Source organism: Lissotriton vulgaris, chromosome 5 (genome assembly GCF_964263255.1).
Source record: "Lissotriton vulgaris chromosome 5, aLisVul1.2, whole genome shotgun sequence".
Classification (NCBI taxonomy): domain Eukaryota; kingdom Metazoa; phylum Chordata; class Amphibia; order Caudata; family Salamandridae; genus Lissotriton; species Lissotriton vulgaris.
Genome location: NC_141693.1, coordinates 1,344,058,344 through 1,344,085,813, shown reverse-complemented (window position 1 = coordinate 1,344,085,813; position 27,470 = coordinate 1,344,058,344). Strand labels below are relative to the sequence as shown.

General features: G+C 44.5%; 1 protein-coding gene across 1 annotated transcript in view; it reads left to right on the top strand.

Moving 5' to 3' along the window:
• The window catches only part of SYCP1 (synaptonemal complex protein 1), a 5,090,281-nt gene that overhangs the window by 1,032,313 nt on the left and 4,030,498 nt on the right, over nt 1-27,470 (top strand). Inside the window, exon 9 of the mRNA XM_086919665.1 lies at nt 14,646-14,719. Within this exon, the coding sequence (XP_086775791.1) occupies nt 14,646-14,719 (74 nt within the window). The remainder of the gene's footprint in view (nt 1-14,645; nt 14,720-27,470) is intronic.

The following is a 27,470-nucleotide window of genomic DNA, read 5'->3' as shown; positions in this document are numbered from 1 at the left end:
GTGCTTGCTCCCCTGCCCCCTGGCTGTGCTTGCTCCCCTGCCCCCTGGTTCTCCTGCCCCCCTGGCTGTGCTTGCTCTCCTGCCCCCCTGGCTGTGCTTGCTCCCATGCCCCCTGGCTTTGCTTGTTCTCCTGCCCCCTGGTGTGTGTGTGTGGCTGGGGGTGTGTGGCTCTGTGTGGATAGCTTTTGTGTGAGGGTGGCTCTGTGTAGGTGGCTCTATGTGGGTGGCTCGGTGTGGGTGGCTCTGTATGTGTGTGTGAGTGGCTTTGTGTGTGTGGCTCTGTGGGTGTAAATGCAATAGGTCAAATTTCAAATTTCAAATTTTCAAATTTTATTTATTATGTTTTGGCTCTCAAAAGAGGGCCACATAAACATGTACATACAAAACAACACAATCATCAAAAATACAAGAGTTATAAAAACATACTATTCGAACCGTGATAGGTGCACTGCAAACCATCAGTCCCACAAGGCCAGGCCGGGACCACCTTCCAGAAGATTAATAAATAGCTAAAAATCCTTTAAAAAAGTTAAAAACATAGGCACAAAACATTTCATTTGGTGGGCAATAAAGTGCATGAAGAAAATCTTGAAAAGTGACAATGCTGAGGCGTAGACAGATTACTTTAAGCCATCGGTTGCGCAAGCTACGTAACATAGGACAAATCAAAAGTACATGCATACAGTCCTGGTTATTCAATTTACATAAATTGCACAACGGCGAGGTGCCATGCCATTTGGACAACAGCACATTAAGAGGGATTAAGTCATACCGTAATAAAAACCAGAACCTACGTATGCCATGTGGTAAATTCCATAGGGCGTACGGTTGGGGCTGTTTCAACCTATAGGAGGAGATTAGCGGCTCCACATTCCTTTTGTCGCCAACTGTTTTTTTGTCGGTTAGAAAACAGTACTCCCACGAAGCCTCCTTAAGGACCTGCTTTAACTGCGTGGGAGTGTAGGAGAAGAGTGCGCTTTCCTCCAGCCCCAGGATTTTCACAGCCCTTCTGAAATTGCCAACGAGTTTGGAGAACTCCTTGAAGTTGCCCAAAAGTTCTTTTTTGAGCAAAGCTCGCAGGGTTCCTTCTCTCGCTCTAGCCAAACTGGCTACCCACCTTATTAAGGCGCATAGACCCTGCACCCAGGCACTCCTGAGTCCAAAATCCAGCCTGCAGGCGGCCAGTGGACAGGCATTATTAAGAGTTGAGAGGGATCTAAGGAGTTTTCCCTCAGTCTTGTTGCAGAAGTCCCAATATTTTATCTCAATTATTTCTATACCATACAAAATGGTTGCGGGGATTTTAGCTCTAAATACTTCCAAGAGGCTAGAAAAATGTCTTCTCCCCGTTGCCAAATATAGGGACTTTAACCCGTTGCCATGGGCAAGAGCTTTGCGGGAGCAATGCTCTATGTGAAGACTCTCGCTCATATTGGCCGAGAATATTTTCCCTAAAAAGGTATAACAAGTAACGACCTCCAATCTGTGCCCTCCAATGGCCCAACGAAAATCTGTCGAGCGGCATTTCTTTCGACCAGCAATACACATCACTTTACTTTTATTGGTATTGATCTTCATATAATGCTCCCTGGCGAAGCCCTGCAAAGCCTGAAGCCGATTTGCCAGTCCCACGGGTGTTAAATCAAGCAATAACACATCATCGGCATACATCAGGCAGGCCATTGGCACCCCTCCTATCAATGGTGCGATCCCCTCGCTGTGGGACACAACAGCAGGGAGGTCAGTTGTATATAAGGAGAATAACAGGGGCGCCAATAGGCAGCCCTGCTTAAGGCCATTCTGAGCTGGAATTTTGGCCGAAAGCCCCCTTTCGCCCCCCATTAAGACCCTGCACCAGGTCTCAGTGTGCAGAGCCCGCACCAGTTCCAACAGATGTGAAGGGAGGCCCAGCATCGCCAATTTTCTCCACAGCGTTCCCCGATCTACTTTGTCGAACGCTGTGGAGAAGTCAATGAATGCGGCGTATACCACTCCCCCTCTCACCTGGACATATTTATCCGTAATAACCTGCAGGGCAGTCAGGTTGTCCAACGTGCCATGTTCCCTTCGGAAGCCAGTCTGTTCCAAAGGCAGGATGTTGCGCTCCTCGACCCAATCGGAAAGAGAACTCAGGAGGCATTTCGCAAAGACCTTTCCGATGGAGTCGAGGAGCGCAATCATGCGATAGTTACTGGGACTGTCCCTTGCCCCCTTTTTAAAGATAGGAACCAGAATGCTTCCTCTCCATGATGCAGGAACACATTTGGAAGAATGGCACGCCTTAAACAGGGGATACAGGATTTTACTCCAGGTCAATCGGTCTTGTTTTAGGACCGTCATCGGAAGCTCGTCCGGTCCCATGGCCCCAGAGGATCGCATATTTTTTATAGCCAACTCGATTTCCTTCTCAGAGGGAAAGAAAACCGAGTCATCAGGGGCAGGATACGAAAAGTTATCAACAGCTATGGTCCCATTTCCAGCATATAATTCACAAATATGGGAGAACCATAGATCTTCTGGTATAGCTATCGGGATAGGGGAGTGGCGTGTACCACATCCTTTCCCAATTATTGCCCAAAAATCTTTAATGTTGCCGTGTACAGCAGATTCCCTTAATTTAATCCATGCCTCATCCTCCCTGTCCCTTTTAATTTTTTTCTTAAGTCTGCTTCTCTTTCTTCTTAACCTAGCGATAACTTTCCCACGTTCCGGTACCCTTTCAGCATACTGTGCACGGATTAGTTTGTTTAACTCCCTATTCAGATTACGGAGGGGCAGAGGCACTACCTCTCCTTTTTTCCTAAGCGGGGCAGATTTTTTAACCTTCGATAGAATCTTTAACATGAATGCCTCGAAGCAAACTATTTCATTTCCATTCCACACTTCTATTTCCCTGAGAGTATCGGACAATAGCTCCTGGACCCCATTAATGGCAGCATTATTCCAGAAGCATCTTCCAGCTGTTGGGTTGAAGGTAGCCTCCTTACCATTTAGAGCCCAGGATGCCGTATTCAGAGAATTTAACGAAATTGATAATGCTAAAATACTATGGTCACTCAGAGTCGTGGGTATAATTTTTAAGTCAAGAATCAAGGGAAACAGGCTGTAACTGGCGATAGCATAGTCCAAAATTGATGATCCAAAGGGGGAATTGTGGGTATAATTTGCGGGGACGTCAGATGGAAATCTTCCATTTAAAATAATACCATCCCCGATTGCAAGTTCTTTTAACAAAATCTTCCCCCTTTTATTTGTTCTTAAGTTTTCCGGGAAAAGCGTCTGGGGGATGCAATATGTTTCCTCCTTAGCTTTATCCCTGAAAAGTGTTAGACTAGCATTTGATACTTTACAATTCAGATCACCGATTAACAAAATTACAGGAAAAGGAGGAGAATTTTTTATATTATCCATAGACTGGAGGACCCGCTTCAGTTTATCATTAAAACCATCCTCAGGCGGAATGTACACATTAAAAATGACCATGGAAAATTTTGTATTGTCATGGTACATATTTTCCAAAGTTATTGTGTGGAAAAGTCTAGTGGGATCAATATAATGGGAGAATCTCCATTGGAACTTATTTGACAGTAAACAGGCGAGCCCCCCCCTAGCATGCCCTTTTTTAGAGGGCGCAGCCGGTACTTCCAATACATAGAAATCTTTTAAAGGCATTAACCTATCTATGCACCATGTTTCCTGGATACACAATATATCGGCCTCCAGAGTGGATAAGAAGGCCAGTTTCTCCGGGCTACTATGAAATCCGCCCGCGTTCCAGGAAATTATGTTTAAGGTTGGGTTAAAGGCGGTGAAACAATTTGGGGTTATCCTTATTTTTTGTTGATAAAGCACTATGGAGGTCATGCATTTGCGAGCGATTAAGCTATTGGCATTGTAAATGACAATGCCATTTATTTAACGATTAAGCTATTGGCATTGTAAATGACAATGCCATTTATTTATGATTTTAAAAAAAAGTCATGAGCAATGCCAATAGCTCTACCTTTAATAATGCCGAGACCATTGCATTGTAAATGCTTGTTCCCTATTGTGTTTTTTCGGCTGTCACGTATGGCTCCAAAATATTTCTCACTTAGACTTTCCTGCCATATAACACCTTTCTACAAGTCACTCCCTCACTATGTAGGTTGCCAACTGTCCGATAATGTGCTTCGGCAACTTGTCAGGGGTATGAAGCGATAAACAAATAGAATAACAATTACAATTAAATTATAGATTCAATTAGCAGAAACTAAAAGTTTGTCACAATTCAAGCAACACCATTTTGGATGTCCTTGGGCTGGCCTTGCACAAGAGGTGAGGCCTGCCATTTTTATTTTCCTTGACTTGTTGTCTCATTAAAACATGGAGATTGATTTACATTATGCGTTAAGTAATATTGCAGTGGTCGCTTGATTTGGAGTGCTGAGAAATATTTTTATAATTTCTTTGACCAAGATGTTTGACTGACAGAGGGTCTATGGTGGCTGGTCCCTCGTTCATGTGCACCCATTTTGTAAAAAATATTTTGTAACAAAACAAAGACATTGAACTGATAAATGCTGGTTTGACTACCTCCCGTCGTTTGTAGGTAATTCGCTTGTTTAGCGCATATGACTATGCACATCAATACCAGTTTGCATCAGGCTGCATATCCATGTGCACATTTTTGCCGGTGTGAGCAAGTTAAAGTGCACAGGGCACCGTGGGGCATACCTAGACTGTAATTGTAGCTACGAAGAAAGGACAAGGAAAGACTGATAATGGGAATGCAGAGGGAACAATTTAGCTAGATAAAGAGTGTGTGCACCTAACCAGACCTGGGGAAAAAAGAAAGAGAGGAAGGAAAAGGAAGGAAAAGGAAGGAAGGAAGGAAAGAAAGGAAGGAAGACAGGCATGCGTGCATGCATTTAGGTCGACAGAGAGAAGAATGGAACTGCAAACACTGATAAAATGAAAAAAAGGTGGTACAATAATGAGATGTTTAAGCTGGCTAGAGTACAAGAGTCAATAGGATAAAGCTGAAGAGGATGCGAGAAGGGGAGAGATAAAGAACGGGGTTGAGATGGTGAAGGAGGTAGGAGGGAAGTGCAGAGCGAGAGGGGAGAGAGAAGGAGGAGGCCGGAAAGAATGAGAAGTGCAGCAACAGATAGAGAGAGGAGTGGGAGAAAGAAGGAAGGCACAGGAGAGAAGAGACGTGCAGAGACAGAGGGGGGTGAGAAGAACGAGCCATAGTGAAGAGGGAAGTGCAAAGAGAGAAAGAGAGAGAGAGGCAAAAAGAGTAAGAAAAAAGTAAAAGAGGGGACTGGTGAGAATGAGAAGTGGAGAGAGAGAGAGAAGGAGTGAGAGTGTGGGGAGAGAAGGAAGAGGTATGAGAGAAGAGGGACTTGCTGAGAGAGAGGGGAAGAGAAGGGCAAGCAGGAGAGAAGTAGAATATGCTGAGAGAGAGGGAAATAGACCTTAGGGAAGAGTGAAGGAGGAGACGGGATAGAAAAGGGACGTAGATAGAGAGGGGAGAGAGCGAGAGCCTAAGTAGTCCAACTAGGAGAGTTTACTACGAGAACATAGAGAATAATGTAATAACTGCACTTTCACAATTGCTTTATTAACCTTCCTGCTTTCTCAAATTTGCTTGAAAATGCACGATTTGTCTTATTTTTTTTCAAAATTTTCTTGAGGGGGGTAACCCCCCCAAAAACCCCCCTTTTGGGGTCCGGGCTCGCGCGCTGCGCGCACTCGCTACGGTGCGGTATGCAAATCACATTGCGCCCCACCATTTTCAAATGTCACCCACCGCCCCTGACCCTATGCAAGAAGTCCATCCTATCTTTCACCCTGAAATACCGGAATAAAAAAATTATCAGGATGTAGTGACTAGACCTCGTGTAAAGGCACGAGTGCAGGAACAATGGGTTTATACCCCATGGAAGAGGAGCGAAGCCCTCTTGCTAAAATCACAACTACCTGACCCCCGTAAGAATCCCACTGCTTATTATAAAGAACTCACAGAAGGGGCTTCCTCAGCCGTTATGACCCTAGCTAACATAGAACAATTTTTTGCATTGCTAGTCCCTGTTGATGTATGGCGTCAGGTGCATGATCAGGACCATGTTCAGGAGTTAGGCAGAACATGGGAACAGATAAAAGATTGGGATAAGGAACGTAAGCCTGGTAATAAACCAAAACCCGAACTATTGGCGTTACCTGGCCGTATTATTTCTTACATGCATTCCTTAATTCCGCCTCGTAAGGTGGATTGGGATAAATTGACAGCATGTAAGCAGAAGAAAGATGAAAGTGTTTCTGATTTCTTCCCTAGATTTGAAGGTGTATTCATTGACTTTAGTGGACAGGATTTATTATTGGAAGGCGGTATACGATTATTCGTTTTGTGAGCAATTTGTTACCGGAAGTTCCTGTGCGGCTACAAGCCGCTGAAAGTATTTGGACTACGTCTACGCCCTCGGTAATATTGAGTATGGCCCAATATTACGAGCATAGAGAAAATGAGAGTAAGGATAAGACCGAAAAGAAAACGAAAGATCTTAAGATGCGGGTGTTGTTGCAACAAGTCGTACGAGGACGAGGCAGAGAGAGAGGCGGTAGAGGGTTCGTCCCGAGGGGGGCGGGAACCGGACGAGGCGGAGGGCCGACTGTTGTTTTGGAACCAAACCAGTGCGCTTACTGTAAGCAGCAAGGGCATTGGGGATTTCAGTGTCCATTATTGCTGGCTCAGAATGAGGCTATGAGAGGAAGAGGGCGAGTTGGTGTGGATCGCAGTGGTAGGCGGCGCACGTTGGATCAGAAAATAATTATTTTGATAATCCAAGAGGTAGGCAGTACTATAATAAGGACTGTGCGAATCGGTTTCAACCTATGGGTATGCCTATACATAGGACAGCCAAGGACAGAGTGGGGGCCATGTGTCAGTAACCGTTGATCAGCAAGGTTCTTATGTAAAAGCGCATTTGATGGGGACATATGAAAAGTTTTTAGTTGATACGGGTACGATGAATAGTTCTATTTCTCGTTCTTTGGTCCCAGGGGCTGCACTGTCCGGGCACAATAATGTTTCGGTGGGATTCTCGGGAATTCCGGTGGTAAGGCCCATTTCCAAACCTATTCCTTTCACAATTGGTCCAGTAACGGTAGATTCTCCGTTTCTCTTGACTTCTCATTGTGGTGAAAATGTATTGGGATTGGATTTGTTGAAGAAATTGCATGCGAAAATTCATTGTTCACTTGATGGTGTTTATTTGATTATCAATACCATTGGCAAGCATACTTTGCAGTGTTTCACCAAAAATGAACCCCTCCCTCCTGAGTTTGCTGCTATCCCAGAGACGCTGTGGGCCACTGGAGACACAGATGTAGGATTATTAAGGATTCCACCCGTTTCTATTACTCTGAAACAAAATGCTCTGCTTCCACATATACCTCAGTACAAAATTTCCCCGGCGGGCGAGAAAGCTTTGCTCTCCATCATACAAGATCTGATCAAAAGGGGTGTGGTGGAGGAGACTGCTGCTAATATATGCAACAGCCCCATTTTACCAATCTTAACCACTTGGATGCTAATGACAAGGGTAACTCGTCATGATGCACTGGTTGACCTGTGCTGATGACAAGGATAACTCGTCATGATTAGTGGGAATTCTCAAAGTTCAGCACAGGACGGGAAAACCCCTTAGCATCCAAGTGGTTAAAAAAGCCCTTTTTGGAAATGATCCTGACTATGTTGATACTTATCGTTTTGTGATTGATTTACGTGAAATTAATAAAATAGTGGTGCCTCAATACCCTGTGGTTTCTGACATTACTACTATTCTTACCATGATTCCTCCCACTGCAAAATATTTCTCCGTGATCCGTAAAGAATGCTTTCTTTAGCATTCCGATACATCCGGATAGCCGTCATATTTTCGGCTTCTCATTATCTGGTCGCAGCTTCCGGGTTTCTCGCGCTCCCTAGGAGTACACGGAGAGTCCTAGTATTTGTAGTCAAGCTTTGAAGACATTGTTGGATGATTTGGTCCTACCCCCTGGTAATGTGCTTTTGCAATATGTTGATGATCTGTTAGTGGCCTCTAATATTGAGGAGGGTTGTAAGGAAGCCACTGTACAATTATTGTCTCATTTGGCGGCTAATGGCAATAATGTATCTCTTTCTAAGTTCCAATATTGGCGACAGGAGGTGACCTACTTAGGTCATCTGCTGTCAAAAGAGGGGAGGAGACTAACCCCTGAGCGTGTGACTACTATTTCTAATATGTCTGTACCCTGTACTCAGCGTGATGTTCCTGCCTTTCTTGGCATAACTGCTTACTGTCGCCAATGGATCCCTAATTTTTCCCTCCTCACTAAACCTCTAGTGTATTTAACCAATAAAGATGTGCATGAACGTTTACCTTGGACTGATGATTGCCAAAATGCTTTCAACTCTTTGAAATCTGCGCTTTGCTCTGCACCTGTTCTCGGTACCCCTGACTACCAAAAACCTTTTGTGCTTTATGTACACGAGGTGGACCGTTGCTCGCTTTCTGTGTTAACGCAAGGATTTGGTGGTAAGCAGAGACCTTGTGTCTATTTCTCGGCGGTGTTGGATAACGTCGCCAGCGCACTCCCTAGCTGTTTAAGGGCTACTGCTGCGGTCACAGTTGCTATTCAACAGTCGAAAGGGCTCGTTCTGAACACTGATCTCACAGTGATGGTACTGCATGCTGTGGATACATTATTGAACAAAACAAAGACCCAGCACCTTACGAGAGCGCGTCTTACAGGTTACGAATTGACTTTGTTTGCTCCCCACAATACGATTAAACAATGTGCCACTCTGAACCCTGCCACGTTACTACCCCTCCCTTCGAACGAAAAGAACAATGATGTTCATGATTGCATATTTCGGATGGAGGAAGAGACGAAGGGATGGGTAGACCTGACAGACAATCCTCTATCTGACCCTCAAGGGGAGTTGTATGTTGATGGCTCTTGTTTCAAATTACCAGATGGCACGACAACTGCTGCATATGCGATATCTACTCTTCACACTGTAGTTGAGGCTTCTTAAGTACCCTATCAGTCAGCTCAGGCAGCTTAGTTAGTGGCATTGCTTCAGGCCTGTGAGCTAAGTGAAGGATTGAGAGTAAATATTTACACCAATAGCCAGTACGCCTTCAGCGTGGCTCATAGTTTTAGCCGACTTTGGTCCGAAAGAGGTTTTCTCACTTCCCATGGTCAGCGAATACAGCAAGGCCCCTTGATTTTGCGATTGCTGACAGCATTGACGTTACCAGAGATGGTGGCTGTAGTTAAATGCAGTGCACACAAGGCAGTGGTAGATGTAGTGGGTGAGGGTAATGCCTTTGCTGATCAAGTAGCTAAGGAAACTGCGAAATCCAAAATGACTTCAATGGTTGTGACTAGCTCTGCTAGGTGGGTGGCTGAAACAGAGATGTTTAATAACACTGCGGAGAGTGTCCGAGAAAAACAGAAAGAAGCTACCCCTATTGAGCTGGCTCACTGGAAAGAGAAAGTGGGAACATTAGATGCAGATGATTGTTGGATTGATTTGACAGAAAAACAACGATGGTTGTTGCCCAATGCATTAGTGAATGCGGTGGTAACAATGGCACATGGTTCAGCACATATTACGGTAAAAGGTATTTGTGCATTATTAGATCCTGCATGGTACACTCCCAATATTCCAAAGACCGCTGCTCATTTGGTGCAATATTGCATGGTTTGTTTATGACATAATCCTGGGGGCAGGGAGCCTGTTTTGAGTGGAAACTTTGCACCACCATCTTTGCCTTTTGAGGTGCTCCAAATGGATCTTATCCAGCTGGAGCGTTTAAATAATTTGAAGTATGTCCTGGTCGTGGGGTGCACTTTCAGTAAATGGGTGGAAGCCTACCCGACCAAGGAAAATACTGCTTTGGCAACGGCAAAGTCATTGGTAAAAGGAATACTTCCCATGGTATGGATTGCCTCTGGTGATCTGGAGTGATAACGGAAAACACTTTAATGCAGATCTTATCAGTCACATTTGTAATGGATTACAGATTGAACAGAAATTCCATGCGGCTCGACACCCCCAGTCCGCTGGGTTGGTCGAGAAGTATAATGGGATACTGAAGCTCCAATTGGCAAACATCCAAGAAAGTAAGTAAAGGGTTGAAGTGGCCAGATGCTCTACCGTTGGCATTAATGTCAATACGGGTTACCCCACATTCTCGTTCTGGCTTATCTCCATATTAGGCCAGAGACTCAGAACATTTCATGATATAGAGTACGTATGTTGACAGACTATTTGTATGCTTTGACTAAAGTTCTCCGTTCCATTCATCAACAGGTCTCAGCAGTTTTGCAGCCCCTGCCGGAGGGTCCCGGACATTGCTTGGAGCCTGGACAGTGGGTTCTGGTCCGTAATTACCAGCAAAAATCCAGCTTGGATCCCCGTTGGTCTGAACCATTTCAAATCTTGTTGGCCACGCGGATGGCGGTAAAGGTGAACGGCAAACAACACTGGATCCATGTGTCACATCTGAAAAAACTACCCCTCCCGCTTGCATATGATCACCGAATCTAGGAAGGGGTTCTGACCCAAGAAAGTGAGCGAGTTCCTTGTTTTGTCCCTTTTTCTGACGCCCAGGTAATTGGAGAAGAGCAAGGAGGAGGTGTCTCGGACTCGGAAGGGGCTCTGTCATCAGCACAAGTGATTGCCCCAGATTCTGTTGCCCCTACAGTTGAACGAGAGGCCCAGGTGAATATGGTAGGAGGTAGGGAGAGACTTGAGTGATAGGGTACAGACCTGGTCCACGAATCTCTGTTAGATGCGCTTATGGGGTACTGAGCGAGACACCGGACTGAACGCGTTGAGAGCCTTGAACATTTTGCTTGCTCTGTTCAGAAAGAAAGACTGAATTTCTTGTTTAAAGAGGCCCAGGTTGTGTTTTCTTCAAGGGTTGTGTGAGAACATAACTCCAACGTGAGAGGCTTGCCTTTGGTATTATTTGTGATGAATGATAGGAGCCTGCCTGTGAGGCTCTAAACGGACACAGGAAAGAAGCTCCCTCTAGCAGGTTGGACTGCATTGTCCAAGTTTATTTTTTTGGGACTTCTAGTATGTATCCCTTTGCCCGTTTCGTTCATGAAGAGGAATGTCCTTTTGTACCGCGTTATTTCCCTGCATATATGCCTGTCTTTTCTAGACTAAACGTGTTAAAATTGCATTTTTAGTTATTATAGCAATATTAATTATCACATTGATGGGAGTATTCAACTATTTAGAATTTCGCCACCCTATGCATACTATTTGAGGAACCACTGCCCCACCTCCGGAACATGTGTTTCACACTTTAGCCCCACATAAGGAAAGGCACCGTCAGACTTATGTGAAAAATGTATTTGGTGAAATGCTTCATCAAACGCACAGCGCCAACAATGCTACAAATTGTTGGGTTTGTGGTCTTTTACCCTCTATTATGCACAAGCACGACTTATTCATATCCCTACCCTTGACTCATTTGGGGAGTTGTGAGGCTTGGTTTAAATTACTTTCAATGATGTATATGCATTATACTGTGGACACTCAAAGGTTTTCGGAAAAGGTTTATGAAATGATTTTAGCATATATTGAGGTTCGTCAAGGATACGACCCCGAAGGGAATAATGGAGAAGGAACCTTGGATCCGAATGCATGTATGAATATGTATACAACGCATGAAAATACCACTTGGTTAAAAAATGAGATTTTGGAGTTTAATTTCACTCAGTATTTTCGACATTTTCAAGATCGTAATGTTACCGAAGATAGGGATATTCCAGTGCCTATACTAAATAGTACCTCTGCGTTCTATGTTCAGAGAGTAGGGTATATATCAGTAGGAGAAAGCCAATGTAATTATACTTATCAGTTGCGTACCTTTAGCAGCCTCCCATTGTTAACCCCTCCTAATGTATATTTTGTGTGTGGAGAAAATGCCTATACTTGGCTTCCACTAGGTTGGGCTGGATGTTGCTACCTGTCCTTCCTGTACCCTCAAGTCTATATTGCTCCTTCTAATTATCACAAGGATCACCACTTAGATAAACAAAGTATGCCTGTTAGGAGAAATAAAAGAATTATAGATACTACCGATATAGATCAGACAGATACTCCTGAACAGCATTTTACCGACATTGTAAAAGGAGTGTTTCCCATCTGGGGGCCTATAATCACCAGCAAAGAAGTACGGAGTTTGTCCAGAGTAGTTGAAGGAGTAATTAACACCACTGCAGGAATACTGACCGTAGAGCTACAAGCGACCAGGCTCGTTTCACTTCAAAATCGTATAGTGTCCTGGCAGATCGAGGAAGAGCATGCTGTGTGATCGGCAGTTCCTGCTGTGTTTATATTCTTGACTCCGCCCCCTCCGTTCATTTGGCTATCCAAAAGCTACATCGTTTGGCTTCTGAAATACATGTAGAGACAGTTACATGGTCCCTCTCTGGTTGGTTCTGGGGTCTGTTGTCTACTTGGGGATGGAAAATTTTGATGGTGCTGGCAGGTATAGACGGTATCATATTCACGTGTTGTCTTTGTGTACAATGTGGACCTCCATGTCGCTCCTATTGCGCAACTAAACTCACCTCCTCCTTGGCCGGTCCATCCCCAGCAGCAGCAAAGGCTCAGTTTGTTCAGAAGGAGCTCAAAGATGTAATGCAGATTGATGATGGAATATTTGAAGATTGAGCTGTTTTAGTTCACTTCATTAGCTACATCATGCTAAAAGGGCCATTCTGAGGGATAAAAAATAGATTTCCCTTACATAAGGAGTATCAGACCATATTGTGTTAGCATGATGCATCTATATGTACCCTCTTTTGTCAATATATATATATATATATATATATATATATAAAACAATCCAGCCGGTAACCGCGCCAAAGTTCCAAGCGCAGAATCCAGCACGTGGACACCAAAAATTACGCCCAAAGCCAGTCTTGTGATGTTCGTTGCTTTTATTCAATCATAAGGTGCAGGGTGAAAAATAATGCCGAACAGACGCGTTTCGGACAGAGCGTCCTTGCTCACATATATATATATATATATATATATATATATATATATATATATATATATATATATTGAAAATAGGATTTCAACTCCAGTTTCATTTCAAATGGAAATCATCCGGCACTCATGAATATCGTTCATTCAGGGCGGCCATTTTAACACTTTTAAGTAAATCGGAGATAGGTATTACTCAAGTATTGAAACATTTGTTATTTTGCATAAAATCAAATATACAGGTATACAAATGTTAAAATCCCTAGATAAAAACAAACTCAAATCGGTGATGATACTCGATAAAAAGCAGTTTTACAATTTAAGTGCAAGTGCATATTTTCTCGTTGTGAATACAAACACAAGGTTCCACAATTATAAGAGGCCAGTGCCTATTTCAACAAATGGGACCTTTTAAACAATTAGGGATTATACCTTACTATACCACAATATTCTTTCCGTGCTTGCCATAGTGTGTAACCATTCAACAACTGAATCTTAGTTAAAATAATCTCGTGGCTCTACTGATCTCTTATTACTTGCAGATCGAAATGGAGATCATATAGATGGTTACGCTATTCTATCAAATCAACCTTATTCATTAGTTATATATATATATTGCTTTTGGAGAGAGGACAGCATTTATTCACTCCTCTCGTTTTAACATTGCTAACATAGTAGGCCGAGAACCATACAGACGCCATTTTCGAATCTATGCTCGAACACGGGCTGTGATCACGTGTTAGTCTCCGGCAGTTGTCAAGCCCGAGTTCATCTGAATTACGTGGAGCAGCTGAACATAGGCTGTTTACTCGACCGTCCTGAGACTCAAGGTCGCATCTGGCTTTGGGTGCGAGAAGCACATTCTTGGAGGGGCCGTGCCTACACTCCCGGGCACCAAGACGAAAGGGAGTCACCCCTCCTGACCTCCCCAGTTATAAATAGCTAAGCTTTGAACTAATCATGTGTGCCATATATGGTCCTTTCCTGGAGCTCGAGGGCCAACTGGCCAACTGGTGTTTTTTCTTTTACAGTGATTGTATGTGTTGAACTGAAAAGTATATAACCTCATGTTTGAATGTGAGCCAACAGTCTTCTCCGCGCACCTGATGGATGAGGGATGGAGAGGCTCCTCGGTAGAGTATTTTTGCTTAATAAATGATTGAACTTTCTTCACTGCCAACTGACTGATTATTTGGTAATGGGATTGGGGCTATTGGTAGGTATAGCCCTTTATGTTACTTTTTAATGGTACTTCAGGCTCACACAGCAATTTTTTCACTGAAAGTGCGTATTTGTGTCAGCCCGCTGTGGAACATTCTAAACTGGGCGGCAGTTCCCCATCAGATCAAGGAAGGGCTCCTCAGCACAAATGGTAAAGGGAATTCCACCGAATGATTCTCCTCTGAATGTGTCTCCACAAATCTCCCATTACCAAACTCCTCCAAATCAGCTCCTACAACCAACTGATAAAAACACTGTAAAATAAAATATTCAAACCAATTTAAGGCTAAGACGTCTGCAAATCACAAGATAGTGAATATTTAAGTATTTGTAATTAAAAAGGAATATTATATTGACAATTTTTTCTTTGCAGTGAAAGAAGAATCAGAAAAACGACAAACCCAAGAAAAAAACTTCACAATTAAAATCCGTGAAAAAGAAGAACAGGTATGTTTGATATAAGCAACATTTCTTTGTGGCAATAAGAATCAGAAGAAGATGGAAGCAATGTGTTAGTTTTTCATCAGAAAGGCTGTGTGCAATGTAGACGGCAGCACTATTGGGATATGGTGATGTGTCACCCTAAAGCGGGGGTGCCTGAAGTGGAAACATGCATGGCCATCAATTTGTGGTCACCAATGGTCGCAGCTGTGACCCCTAGGCCACCTTGCTTGCGACCCATTTGCAGGCATAAACATCACTCACTTCTCACTCTTGTTTCCAGCTTCCCGGGCTGGCCAGCCAGTGCCTATGTGGACTCAGCAGTTATTTAAAAAAAATAATTACATCACGTGACCACCCCCTAGTGTTTGTTTGTGCACCACGTGACCACCCCACTGGTGTGTTAGCTCACAGGTCTGTCAATCCGTAGGAGCGAGTGAAAACGCTACCTATGATGGCCCTTGAATAATACCACACCAATCTTGTGATTTTGTCCTGTCCCCGCACTCTCCTCCCACCCTCCCTCAACTCGTCACACACCACAGCCTCGCCTCATTCTGAGTCATCAGAAGATCTCGACGTGGCTCTGCAATGCATGTGCTTTGTGCAGACAGTCCCCGCCCAAGCCAACAGCCAAGCTAAGCCCAGGCCCAGTTAGAATCTGAAAGCAACCAACATCCAGTGGTAGTAAATGATGGACCTGGCTGTCTGACATAATTATGTATTGTGTCCCGCCTGGCCCCTCGCTTTCGTCCCTCTCCTCCTGCGGTACTTTCCATCACTTTGGCCAACATCACATGTCAGGTAAGTTGAGTGTTGAGTGAAGGTAAGAACCAGTACCAGTTGTCCCTGACACGCCAGGGTCGGATTGGTAAACTGGGCATTCAGGCAAGGAGCGGACGGCCAGTGTCTGAGGCCCAGTTGTTGGCTTTATTTTTATCCAGTGGCGTGTCCATTTTAAAAGGTATCATGGTGAGCTGACCTGTATTGTCTGGCATCACTAGTGGCTGTGTGGGGCATAAGCACTGTAGGAAAAGGGGATCCTTCCAGCATGGTTACTCTTCTACTTTTTGCCTGATGTCTGTGTGTTTTGGACTAGTCAGACTAGGATCCTGCTAACCAGGATCCCAGTAACTGTGCTCTCTCTGTAAATTGAACTATGGTAATTACTTTGGTACCTTCCTAATTGGCTACGAGTGTACCTTTCTAAGTCCCTAGTATATGGTACTAAGGTACCCCCGGGCATAGGTACACCAGGGGTCTCCCATGGGCTGCAGCATGTATTATGCCACCCTGAGAGACCACTCAATCTTTGACTACATGCCTGCCATTGCAGCCTGTACGAGCTGGTGTTAGCACCACTCACCGCAGATATAAGTTTCCTTTTATCCAGTATTAGGGTATCTTTCATAGATTCACATGCCTGAATCATTCCCCGTCGTCGGGTTTGGAGTCCCCGGTACATAAGAAAAGTAATGTCTCACTAGACATATAAAGAGATAGGCCAAGGACCTCACATTAGTAACATATCTAGGTCCTATTGTAAAAAGGGCCAAACTCTAGAGAACAACCAATCAGCTATCACCACCCTCTGGAACCTTCCTGGAAGGACCTCTAGTCCCTCAGATTTTCTACCGCACGTCGTGCTAAGGGAGTCTCCACTGAGCTCTGCTCAGTTTTTCCTTGTTTCTGGATTTCCAGTGTTTTTTCTTCAGGATTTCTAAGTGAAGTTATCTCTATCTTCATGGCAGATACTCCTAAGAAACGCCTCTTTAGGCCTTGTGCCTCCTGCAATAAGAAGAGGCTTCATATCGATGGCCAACACAAAGGCTGTCTCTATTGTCTTTATCCGGACCACTCCTCAAAGGACTGTAAGGTATGTCATACCTTTTCATCAAAGACCCTTGAGTACCGGGAGGGACGTCTTTTAATTTGGATGCAGAGGCTTAAAGACAAAGACCAAGCCTTGTCCTCTGAGGAGCGTGAGGGCTCTACAAAGTCTTCCAGAACCTCACAGAAAAGGCCCAGAGTTGCTTCCCCATGGCCTTCGTCACAGCCCCCTCAAAAGAAGATGCAGAAAAAGTCTTCAGAGGTCCACCTTAAGGCTTTATCAACAAAGGTTTCTTCACAAGAAGTTTTACACACCTTTAAAAAGCCTACTTCGCCCCCTTGACAACCGACTCGTCGATGGTTGCCCAAACAACGACAAAATCACCTTCGCCAGCTGTGGGAGTAATTCTGTCGACGACGACAGTCTCCACATCATTGGCGTCCTCAGCATCGTCCACGTCGTCGATAACGACGTCATTGTTGACGTCTGTTAAACCATTGTCGTCGACGATCAAAATTATGAAATCATCGTCGACGCCCGAGCCAGCGTCGATGGTACTATCGATGACGAGCGTGTCGACCCCTACGTCGACGAGGAGTGTTCCGTCGACGAAGGCTCCGTCGACGGGAGCTTCGTCGAAGTCACCTTCAGTTGTGTCTGTCGGTGCTTTTCCGTCGATGACGATTACACTGACGACGGGCTCGTCAAGGACACCAGAGTCCAAAGTGGACAGTGCGTATGTTCATCTTAAAATCACAAAACGCACGTTGACGCCTACTCTTATTTCACCTAGCAGGGTCCAACCGTTGCCTCCGTCTCACCTTTCGGAAGAGGAGGAAGATTCTGACGACATCAGTATGTTCAGGGCTGCGACAAGTCCTTCTGAACTTCATGTCAAGTACCAGGAGAGTTCGGATAATGACGAACAAGAGCCAGAAGACCAGACGTATTATCCAGACGACAGCCATCTTCACCAACCTCCCATGGTTTGTCTGCCTGCGTCTTTGGTTTCTGACCTCCAATTTTTAATTTCTGACTACAAGCAGAGATTCCATACTTCTGCTCCTTCTCCTACTCCAGTTGTTTCTCCGCCACCAATTCCACAAGCTCCACCTCTGCTTCCATAGTCCGTGCCTGTCGCACTTCCACCTCCACCTTCCACAGATGATGAGGAGGATGATCAACAAGAGTAAGGGGTGCTTCATGATTCCCAATCGACTCATGATGAGTGGGATGATTACGTTATCCCTTGTCCAGCGTCCCCAGTGCCTCCTCAATCTGATTCGCCTCCTGAGGATATTGTTTTTTTTTATAATGTCTTGGAAAGAGCTGCACAGCGTTTCCAGATCCCTATGCCTTTTCACCAACAGGATTGTTTCCTTTACGACTTTAAGGAACTTTTTAAGATCTGTGCCTATTATAGACTATATCTGGGATCAAGGTGTTAAGATCATGCACATCCATGTTCGGTTCCCCCAGTGTTGCCTCGTCTGGACAAAAAATACAGAGCTCCGGACACCGCTCCGGTCTGCCTTACCGGACTTCCCAATCCTGATTCCGTCATCACTCAGGCGGCTCGGCAGAAGTCTAAAAACCCTTCTGCTCCACTATCTGCCCCTCCAGACAAAGAGGGCAGAGGACTAGACAATATTGGAAACGTTTTTCTTCCATATCTGCATTGACAGTGCGTGCGTCTAATTCCTTAGCGTTATTGGGGCACTACAACAGGCAGATGTGGACGGACATTGCACCATACTTGGGGGCCTTGCTGGACGACACAGATGAGGAAGCAAAAAAGATCTTGTTAGAGGGCGAACGTTCGGCTTCCGAGATCATCGATTGTGCCTCTTCTGGTTTCCGCCAACTGGCTGGCGCTGCGGTCTTATAACTCCAAGGTTGGCTTAAGGCAACTACATTTCTGCCGGAGGTCCAGACTAAAATTCTGGACATGCCCTACGACGGTCAGCTTCTTTTTGGCACTCATATTGACCAAGCTCTTCAAGGCATAAAAAAGGATACCGACACAGCCCAGGCGTTGGGTACCCTTCAATTAAAAAAAAACCTTTTTGAGGGGGCTTTAAGGGGTAGAGGGCAATCTTCCACTGGAGGGGACTACCAACAATATCTGTCTTCCTACTCTTATTCCAACCAACAATATCGGCCACAATTCCAACAACGCCAACAGCAGCAATCTTCGTACAATAAGTCCTCCTTTCGAGGAAAGGGAGGACGACAGAAGGCTACCGCCCGTCGTCAATGACTTTCCTCTACTGCCAGTCTCCATTTCATCTTCACCCTCCAAAGTAGGAGGAAGAATTTCCAATTTTTTACACAATTGGAAACAAATAACAACGGACCGTTGGGTTCTTCAGCTGGTACAATTTGGAAATGTTCTGGAGTTCATTCAGACTCCTCCACAGACCCCTCCTCGACCTATGCTTCACAAAAATCTGCGCCTTTTACTCCTTGAAATCTCACTAATGATCCAGAAATTATCTATAGAGAGGGTTCCTCTTCGTCACCAGGGAAAAGGTGTTTATTCCCGTTTTTTCCTGGTGCGTAAAAAGGAGAAGAAATGGAGACCAATCCTGGATTTGAGAAGCCTCAACAAATACTTAAAGAAACAATTGTTTCGAATGGTCACCATTCAAGAAGTGCTGCAACTTCTCAATACAAACGTCTACATGGTATCTTTAGATCTTTAAGATGCCTATTTCCATATCCCATTCCACAGGAATCACAAAAAATTTCGGAGGTTTGCCGTGGCAGGCAGACATTATCAATTCCAAGTCCTGCCCTTCGGGCTCAAGTCAGCCCCACGTATTTTCCACAAAATGCCTTTCTCCATTGGCTGCATACTTTAGGCAACAACGTCATCAAACTTTTCCCTATCTCAACGACTGGCTCGTGAAGGCACCTTCTCTAGACGGCGCGAACAGATCTTCCAACGCCTGTCTACAGCTTTTCAGTCGCCTAGGGCTCACTCTCAATCAGGACAAGTCCATCCTCCAACCCTCTCAGCGGATAACTTTTCTGGGTGCTATTCTCGATACAAACCAGAAGAGAGCTTTCCCGTCACAAGAGCGACAGTCCGAACTTCTTCAATTGGCGGACCGCATCAGATCCAGGAAGCTCCTGTTCAAATCCTGCTTCCTGTTCAGGAAGCTTTCTGTTCAGGAAGCGCCTGTTCAAATCCCTTCTCAGGATGATGTCATCCTGTATTCTGTCGGTTCCCTACTGTCGCCTCCACATGCGTCCTCTTCAGGAATCACTCTCTGCTCAGTGGATTCAAGCAAAAGGTTAATTCCACGATGTCGTAGAAGTGACCCCTCAAATGGTGACTGTTCTACAGTGGTGGACTCGTCCACGGAATCTTTCTCAAGGCCTGCCCTTCTTGCTCCAAGCCTCTCAACAAATAGTCACAAAGGATGCGTCCGTGGAAGGTTGGGGAGCTTTCCTCCAAGAACTCCGGATCAGCGGAAAGTGGTCTCCTTCCGAACGGAAGCTTCACATAAACCTCCTCGAGCTACGAGCTGTGTACCTGGCCCTCCAAGCGTTCCTTCCGAGGATCAAAGGTACTCTAGTGCTTGTCGGGATGGACAATACTACGACAATGAACTACCTAAACAAGCAGGGAGGTACTCGTTCACAGCCACTCTTTCGTGAATCTCAAAAGATCTGGAACTGGTTACTTCTACACAACATTTCAGCACGAGTGGAATATGTTCCAGGAACAGACAATGTGCTGGCCTATTCACTAAGCAGGCAACAAACAACATGTCACGAATGGGAGTTGAACAAACGGACTCTTGACGGCATATTCTCTCAATGGGGTACCCCTCTCTTGTATCTATTTGCCACCCAGCAGAACGCCCAATGCCACAACTCTGCAAGTTGGCATCCCCAACGGCGATCTCTAGGGAATGCATTTTCAATAGATTGGTTCAACATCTTAGCCTACGCTTTTCCACTGATTCCCCTGATTCCCAGGGTCCTCAGGAAGTTGAAGGAAGAATCTTGCACGCTAATCCTGATAACTCCAGCATGGCCTCGCCAACATTGGTTCACGGAGCTCCATCTTTTCTCCCTGGAACCGCTGATTCCTTAGAAGCCGTTTCCCTCTCTCCTCACAATGGACCGGGAACAGATCCAACACCCGGATCCAGTATCTCTCAAATTATGTGCTTGGCTCGTGAGTTCCGAGAGTTCAATGGCCTAGAGATTCCTCCAGACTGCAGGGCAATTCTGGCTCGGGCCCGAGCCGACAGTACAAACAAGACATATTCCTTGAAGTGGAGGAGATTCTGCATCTGGTGTAAGTCTGCGAATATACACCCTCTCTCTTCTTCTCCAGAACAAATATTGCCTTACCGTCTCCATCTGGCGACTTCAGGTCTTGCTCACACCTCTATTAAAGTTCACTTGGCTGCAATATCCCAGTTCAGGAGATCTTCTGCAGGCCCTTCTCTTTAGTCAAATAGACTGATCAAACAGTTTCTCAAGGGTCTGTTTAGGACTTTCCCTCCTGTTAAGTCTCTACCTCCAACTTGGCAACTCAACATAGTGCTGGCTCAGTTTATGAAACCCCCTTTTGAGCCAATATACAAAGCCGATCTCAAGTATCTTTCTTGGAAGACATCACTCCTTCTAGCCCTTACATCTGCAAGGCGAGAAAGCGAGCTTCATGCATTCTCAATTCAAGACCCTTTTATTCAATTCAAACATGATAGGGTTATACTTCGAACTAATCCCAAGTTTGTGCCCAAAGTCCCGTCAGACTTTCACCTCAGTGAGCCTGTAGTCTTACGTACCTTTTTTCCAAATCCTCAAACGGCGGCTAAAAGAACTCTGCATTCACTGGATTTTAAACGCTGCTTAAAATTCTACCTTGACTGGACAAAGGCATTCCGCAAATCCAACCAACTCTTTGTGGCTTCCACTTACTAAACAAAGTATTTCTCGCTGGATCTCTGGAGCTATTACTTTCTGTCACCAGCAAGCAGGCCAACGCTTGCACTCCACAGTACATGCCCATTCCACTAGGGCTATTTCTACCTCCATGGCACTTTTTGCAGGTGTGCCTATCATAGACATTTGCAGAGCGGCGACATGGAAGACGCCACATACATTTGCCATGCATTACTGCTTGGATACGGATCTCATGAAGGATCCTGCAGTGGGACAGGCGGTGTTACGTCATCTATTCCAACTCTTTGTGGCTTCCACTTACTAAACAAAGTATTTCTCGCTGGATTTCTGGAGCTATTACTTTCTGTCACCAGCAAGCAGGGCAACGCTTGCACTCCACAGTACATGCCCATTCCACTAGGGCTATTTCTACCTCCATAGCACTTTTTGCAGGTGTGCCTATCATAGACATTTGCAGAGCGGCGACATGGGAGACGCCACATTCATTTGCCATGCATTACTGCTTGGATACCGAACTCATGAAGGATCCTGCAGTGGGACAGGCGGTGTTACGTCATCTATTCCAATAGAGGCGAGCCTACGTTTCATCCCACTATCCTTTCTTTTTACATGCACATTTCTCCACTGTGTTCTCTACTGTTTTCTCTGATTGCAGTTTGGTACTTTCTATTTTCACATTGATATGTTTTTATCTGGTGAACTTGTACTGTCCCATCCGAAATGTGCTTATCATTGCTTACTACTCTGATTCAGGCATGTGAATCTATGATAGATACCCTAATACTGGATAAGAAATGCGTTACTTACCTGTAACTGCAGTTATCCAGTATTGGTATCTTTCAGAGATTCACATGCAAACCACCCACCTCCCCTGGAAGTGCTCACCTAGTTCTCTCAGTGATACATCTACTTAGCACTGTGCTCACGAAAATCTGAGGGACTAGAGCTCCTTCCAGGAAGGTTCCAGAGAGTGGGGATAGCTGATTAATTGTTCTCTAGATTTTGGTCCTTTTTACAAAGGGACCTAGATATGTTACTAACGTGAGGCCCTTGGCCTATCTCTTTATATGTCTAGTGAGACATTACTTTTCTTATGTACCGGGGACTCCCATTTCCTATCTGAGGTCACTGCACTTTAAGGGGCACATGCATCATTGTAGGAATATGCATTTCCTAAATTGCGAAAATTAAGGAATCTCAATTTAGGAATTGCAAAATCCTATGCATCAAGAAATCCAATTTTTTTTTAGGATTTCTTAATTTTCGGAATTTGCGATTCCTTAATTGCGAATCGCAATTAAGGAATGGCATTACATTGATTCCTATGGGCCTAGAGGCCCATAGGAATCAATGCCGTTTTGCATTTCTATTTTTGGAATTCGCAATTTGTTGAGGCATTGCAAGGGTGCAGAGGGGGGTCCAATGGACCCCCCCCTGCACCCCTGAAATGTATTTTAAAGTGCATGTTTCACACACACATGTCCTAAGGACGTGTGTCTTTAACATGACACTTTCCAAAATGCATTTTTGTGCTTTTTTAAAGAACTTCGCAAATTAACACGAGGGTCAACCTCGTGTTAATTTGCACTTCCTATTTCAAAATTTGCATTTAAAAAAAAATTGATGCATTGCATTTAAGGAATAACACAAATGCGATTCCTTAAATGCATTCGCATTTTTAGGAAATACAAAAAAAAGCTAATTTTGAAAAATGGTTTCATGCATCCCAAAAACGTATTTAGGAAGCGCAAACGGCCGAATTTACCGATTCGCACCGTTTGCACTTCCTAAATAGGTTGATGCATGTGCCCCTAAATCTATAAGGCACTCCTAAGGTGGGCCTTCCAGTCCTGAAGGCAGGGTGCTTGGTTCTCAGGGTGAGGGTGACCTACATGAGCAGGACACCTCCTCCAAACCCTGGAGTTGATTCTCCAGGCTTTGTAATTGCAGTTAGCCATTTTAGACATATATTGGACATCAAGCCAATCACAAGATGCGGGCCATATCCTTTCATTAGAATTTGTTTCGCTGAAACATTTAATATTAGAAACATCCAGACACTCCGCATTTTAAAGTCTGTGCATGATACACCACCCATCGGCATGTTTCAGGAGAAACATTCGCCCTTCCACCAGGTTTCAAAGGAACATTCAATTATAAAGAAAAGAAGCTGTGAAGAGCCATTTTCACCCATTCCTCACTGTATGAGGTCAGCAGCGTCTTTCATCTGACCCCTCCCCTGCTGCACCAACACATGATAGACATGGGTTCATTTTCCTGAGGAACTTCGCTGGAGTGTGGTGAGCCATTTCACAATTTCCTTGCCGGATCTGGCTTTCTTTTGCTCTTGTCCCTGCCCTGTCACTCTTTCTTGCACATGCCTGCAGCAGTACTGTTCCTGCAAGCCCACGGACCTTAGGAGTACCAGAGGAGGAGGCAAAGAGGGAGAACTAGGAGGAAATATAATGAATGAGGGGGCACAGAAAGGGTATTCAATTTGATACATCCCTTTCTTTTGATGATCATGTTCGCATCACTGCTGGATGCTGTTTTAGTCTTATTAGATCATTGAAGAAATTCTTCGACTTCCTCCCCATTACAGCCAGAAAATCAGTCGTGGTTGCTTTAATTCTCCCCCGACTCGATTATTGTAATGGATTGATGGCAGGAGTGAAGAAGTCCACTCTTAGAAAACTTCAAAGCATCCAACACGCGGCTGCCAGACTTGTGCTTAGACTTCCCAGAAGGTCCTCTGCTTCGGCAGCCCTCAACGTCCTCCATTGGCTACCACTCCACAAAAGAATCTTGTTCAAACTTTTACTGACTGTATACAAAGCTACCAGGAAAACAGGTCCCCTCTACTTCTCCAAGCGTTTCACTTACTACAACCCCTCACGCTGTTTAAGATCCTCAGGAACCAATCTTGTTACAATTCCAAGATTCAAGTTAAAAACCAAGGGGGGAAAAACCTTTTCCTTCCTGGCTGCCAGAGCCTGGAACAGCCTACCTGTTAATCTCAGGCAAGTTGAAACTGAACCTCATTTCAGGAAACTTCTGAAAACCTGGGTGTTCCAGCAATCTGATACCTCAGTCCTAGCAGCTATATGATCTATTTTACTTCCTCGTTCCCACTATCTTCTGCATGCTCAGCGCCAAGATGCTCCTCCCGGAGCGATAGTCGCGCTTTACAAAATTCCATAAATATCAAATATCAAATAAATAGAGGAGACACTGAAGAAGAAGAGATAGAGCAGGTAAGGTGTGGTATATGACGGATTCCCTATTTGAAGTCACACTTTTAGGTAATCGCTAAAAAAGGTGATTACCTAAAATTCACTGAAAAAGCCTTTCATACATCTTGGAAGGCTATTTTCCATTTGCAAATGGTCAGATGTAGCAGTTTGCAGCCTTTTTTAATGCAAAATAGGTTGATACATGTAGCTGTCAGTGATTTAATGATGGCTTGTGAACCTATTGAGGTAAGCAGCTAAATTTGAATGAAGCCAACAACAGATTTGCTGACATGCGCCCCCAGAGGTATCCTCTTAAAAAACTAGCTGGTGCTTTCCCTCATTCATGGAAGCAGCCTCACACTTTGACAAGCAAACAACAGTTACTCCTCAATCAGTCTTTAATTGCCTTGAGGCCTATTCCACCTGAAGAAATCTGCCAATGATCGCAGAAGTCAGTAACCTATGCTAGGGCATGGAGAGAGCAGCCACCATGCTTCTAAGCACTATTGCCATAGCACCAACTTGCTGTCCATTTAATTTCTTTCTGTCACAGAGGTTATGCAACCTCATCACAGAAGCTTGTCATGTGTGGAAATATGGAACCAGTATTACAAAATACTGTTAGCCACTTTGATATCCTATAGCCAAGCACTTACTGTCCACCTATTTGTGCTCTCATCAAGACTGGCAATTATCAGTACAGCAACCATTCTTTGTACCAGCCAGCATCCTATTCAGAAATATGTATACCGTGTCTGTGGCACTGTCAGTCTATTCTGGATTTCATATTAGCTGGAGATCAACGTACCCTCTTGTCAGTCTCTACATAGGAGGATGCCCCAATCATCACTAGAACGGGCTTCTGCTCATACCAGCAGGTGCAATTCTAGATGGGTTCATGTGAACTGTTGGCCTCTTTCTGTCACCCAGTCAGCGCTGCCTTCTTTCTAAGGAAGCTGAGCAGCAGCATCTCTTCTTATCAGTAATGCAGTATCAACATGACAGCCAGTATCTTCGTCAATGCAAGTAAAATCTGCTCAAGTTTTCGTAACACTCTTTAAATTGCGAATGTAGCTATAATAATCAACAGAAGTGTACTGTACCAGTGATGTGCAGGTTTTCTGTGGAAAAAATGAATGATAGTAAACCTGAAAAGGTTCAATGGCTCCACAGTTTTAGAAGTATGTATACCATGTCTTGGAAAGGAAGGTTGCTGGGAAAACGTGACCTGCCTTAAATAGCACTGTTATCCATGTCCAAGACGTTGACTTAATTACATGATACTCTTAGTTTCTAAAATAAATAATACAGTGAACTTGTTTTGAACATTATAGGCCTATCAACCTTCCACCTTTATACGTTATTTGATATTGATAATGGCTGACTTCAACTTGACTTGTGCATTCTCAATTGTTGTACACTATTTGGTAGGTTCTTAATCAATGCTACATTATCTTAATTGTATGTCTGAAGATACTACCTGAAACAATCTATGCTTCTCCATTTTCAATAGGATTTGAAGTATTTCTGTTTATAGGGTACTTCTTTTGTCTCTAGATATTTCCCAGCCTCTGTGGGATGTAAGTACCCAAAAGTTTGATGCTTCACTCCCTGTGATAGCACCAAGTCATAGGTCATGCAATTTTATTTCAGTGGGTATTTCAGGAATCAGCACTGCGCGAAGGTAGGTAAACACCAGCTAGCTGGTGGTCTGTCGGTATTCACATACATCTTTAAAGTTAGTGTACAAGCTTGGAAATACACTCAATATGCTCCTATAAAATGCTGAAGTAATAATTTTTTTGCCCAGTATTGGAACTTTCATAGATTCCCATGCTTTGTATCATTCCCCGTCGTCGGACTGGGAGTCTCGGTAATAAAAAATATCACAGTAGTAGGTACAAAAGAGAAAGGAAAGGCCTAGGCCTCATTCCCTTTTGTAACATATCAGCCTCTTTTTGTAAAAGAGACCAAACTCTAGGCGTCAGCCAATCAGAAGAGCCTCACCCTTAGAACCTTCCTGAAGGAACCTCAGAGCCTCAGATTTTCTACCGCACGTTGTGCTAGGGAGTCTCCATTGAGCTCTGCTCTATTTCTACTCTTTCAAAATCATTTCAACAGTTATTTCGTCAGGATTTTCTTCAGATTTCTTCAGGGAACTCTTTCTTCATCAAGATGTCTGAGGTTGAGAAGAAGAAAGCCCTTTTCAAGCCCTGTTCCACCTGTGGGAAGAAAAGGCTGTTTGTGGAAGACAAACACAAGGATTGCATCTACTGCCTGTATCCAGATCACAAGGCAGAGGACTGTAAGATTTGCCGCACTCTCTCCACCAAGACCTTGAGAGATCATGCTGGACGGCTTCTTACATGGTTGCAGAGGCAGAAGGAAAGGAAACATGGAGTTTCCAGTGATGAGGAGGAATCGGCTTCCTGTGCTTCCTCAAGAAGTCTTCCTCTATTGGGCGCCCCTCGAAAGCTTCAAAGAAGACCCCCAGGGAGTCTGATGGCCGGGGTTCAGGAGGTTCCCCCCACCACAGTGGGTCGGGCAAGGCAGAACTGGTTTCGCCTCCTAAGGGTGAGAAGACAGACCCAGCCTTCAAGAGACCCTCATCACACTCTTCAGAGAGGAGTTTCAAATCCTCTATGACGAAGACTTCGTCGACGGTAGCTACGTCGACGACGAAAATGAAGCCCAAGATCCAATTGGTCCCGTCGACGGGCTCGTAGACGGGAGCGTCGACGACGAAAGCTCCGTCGTCGTCGAA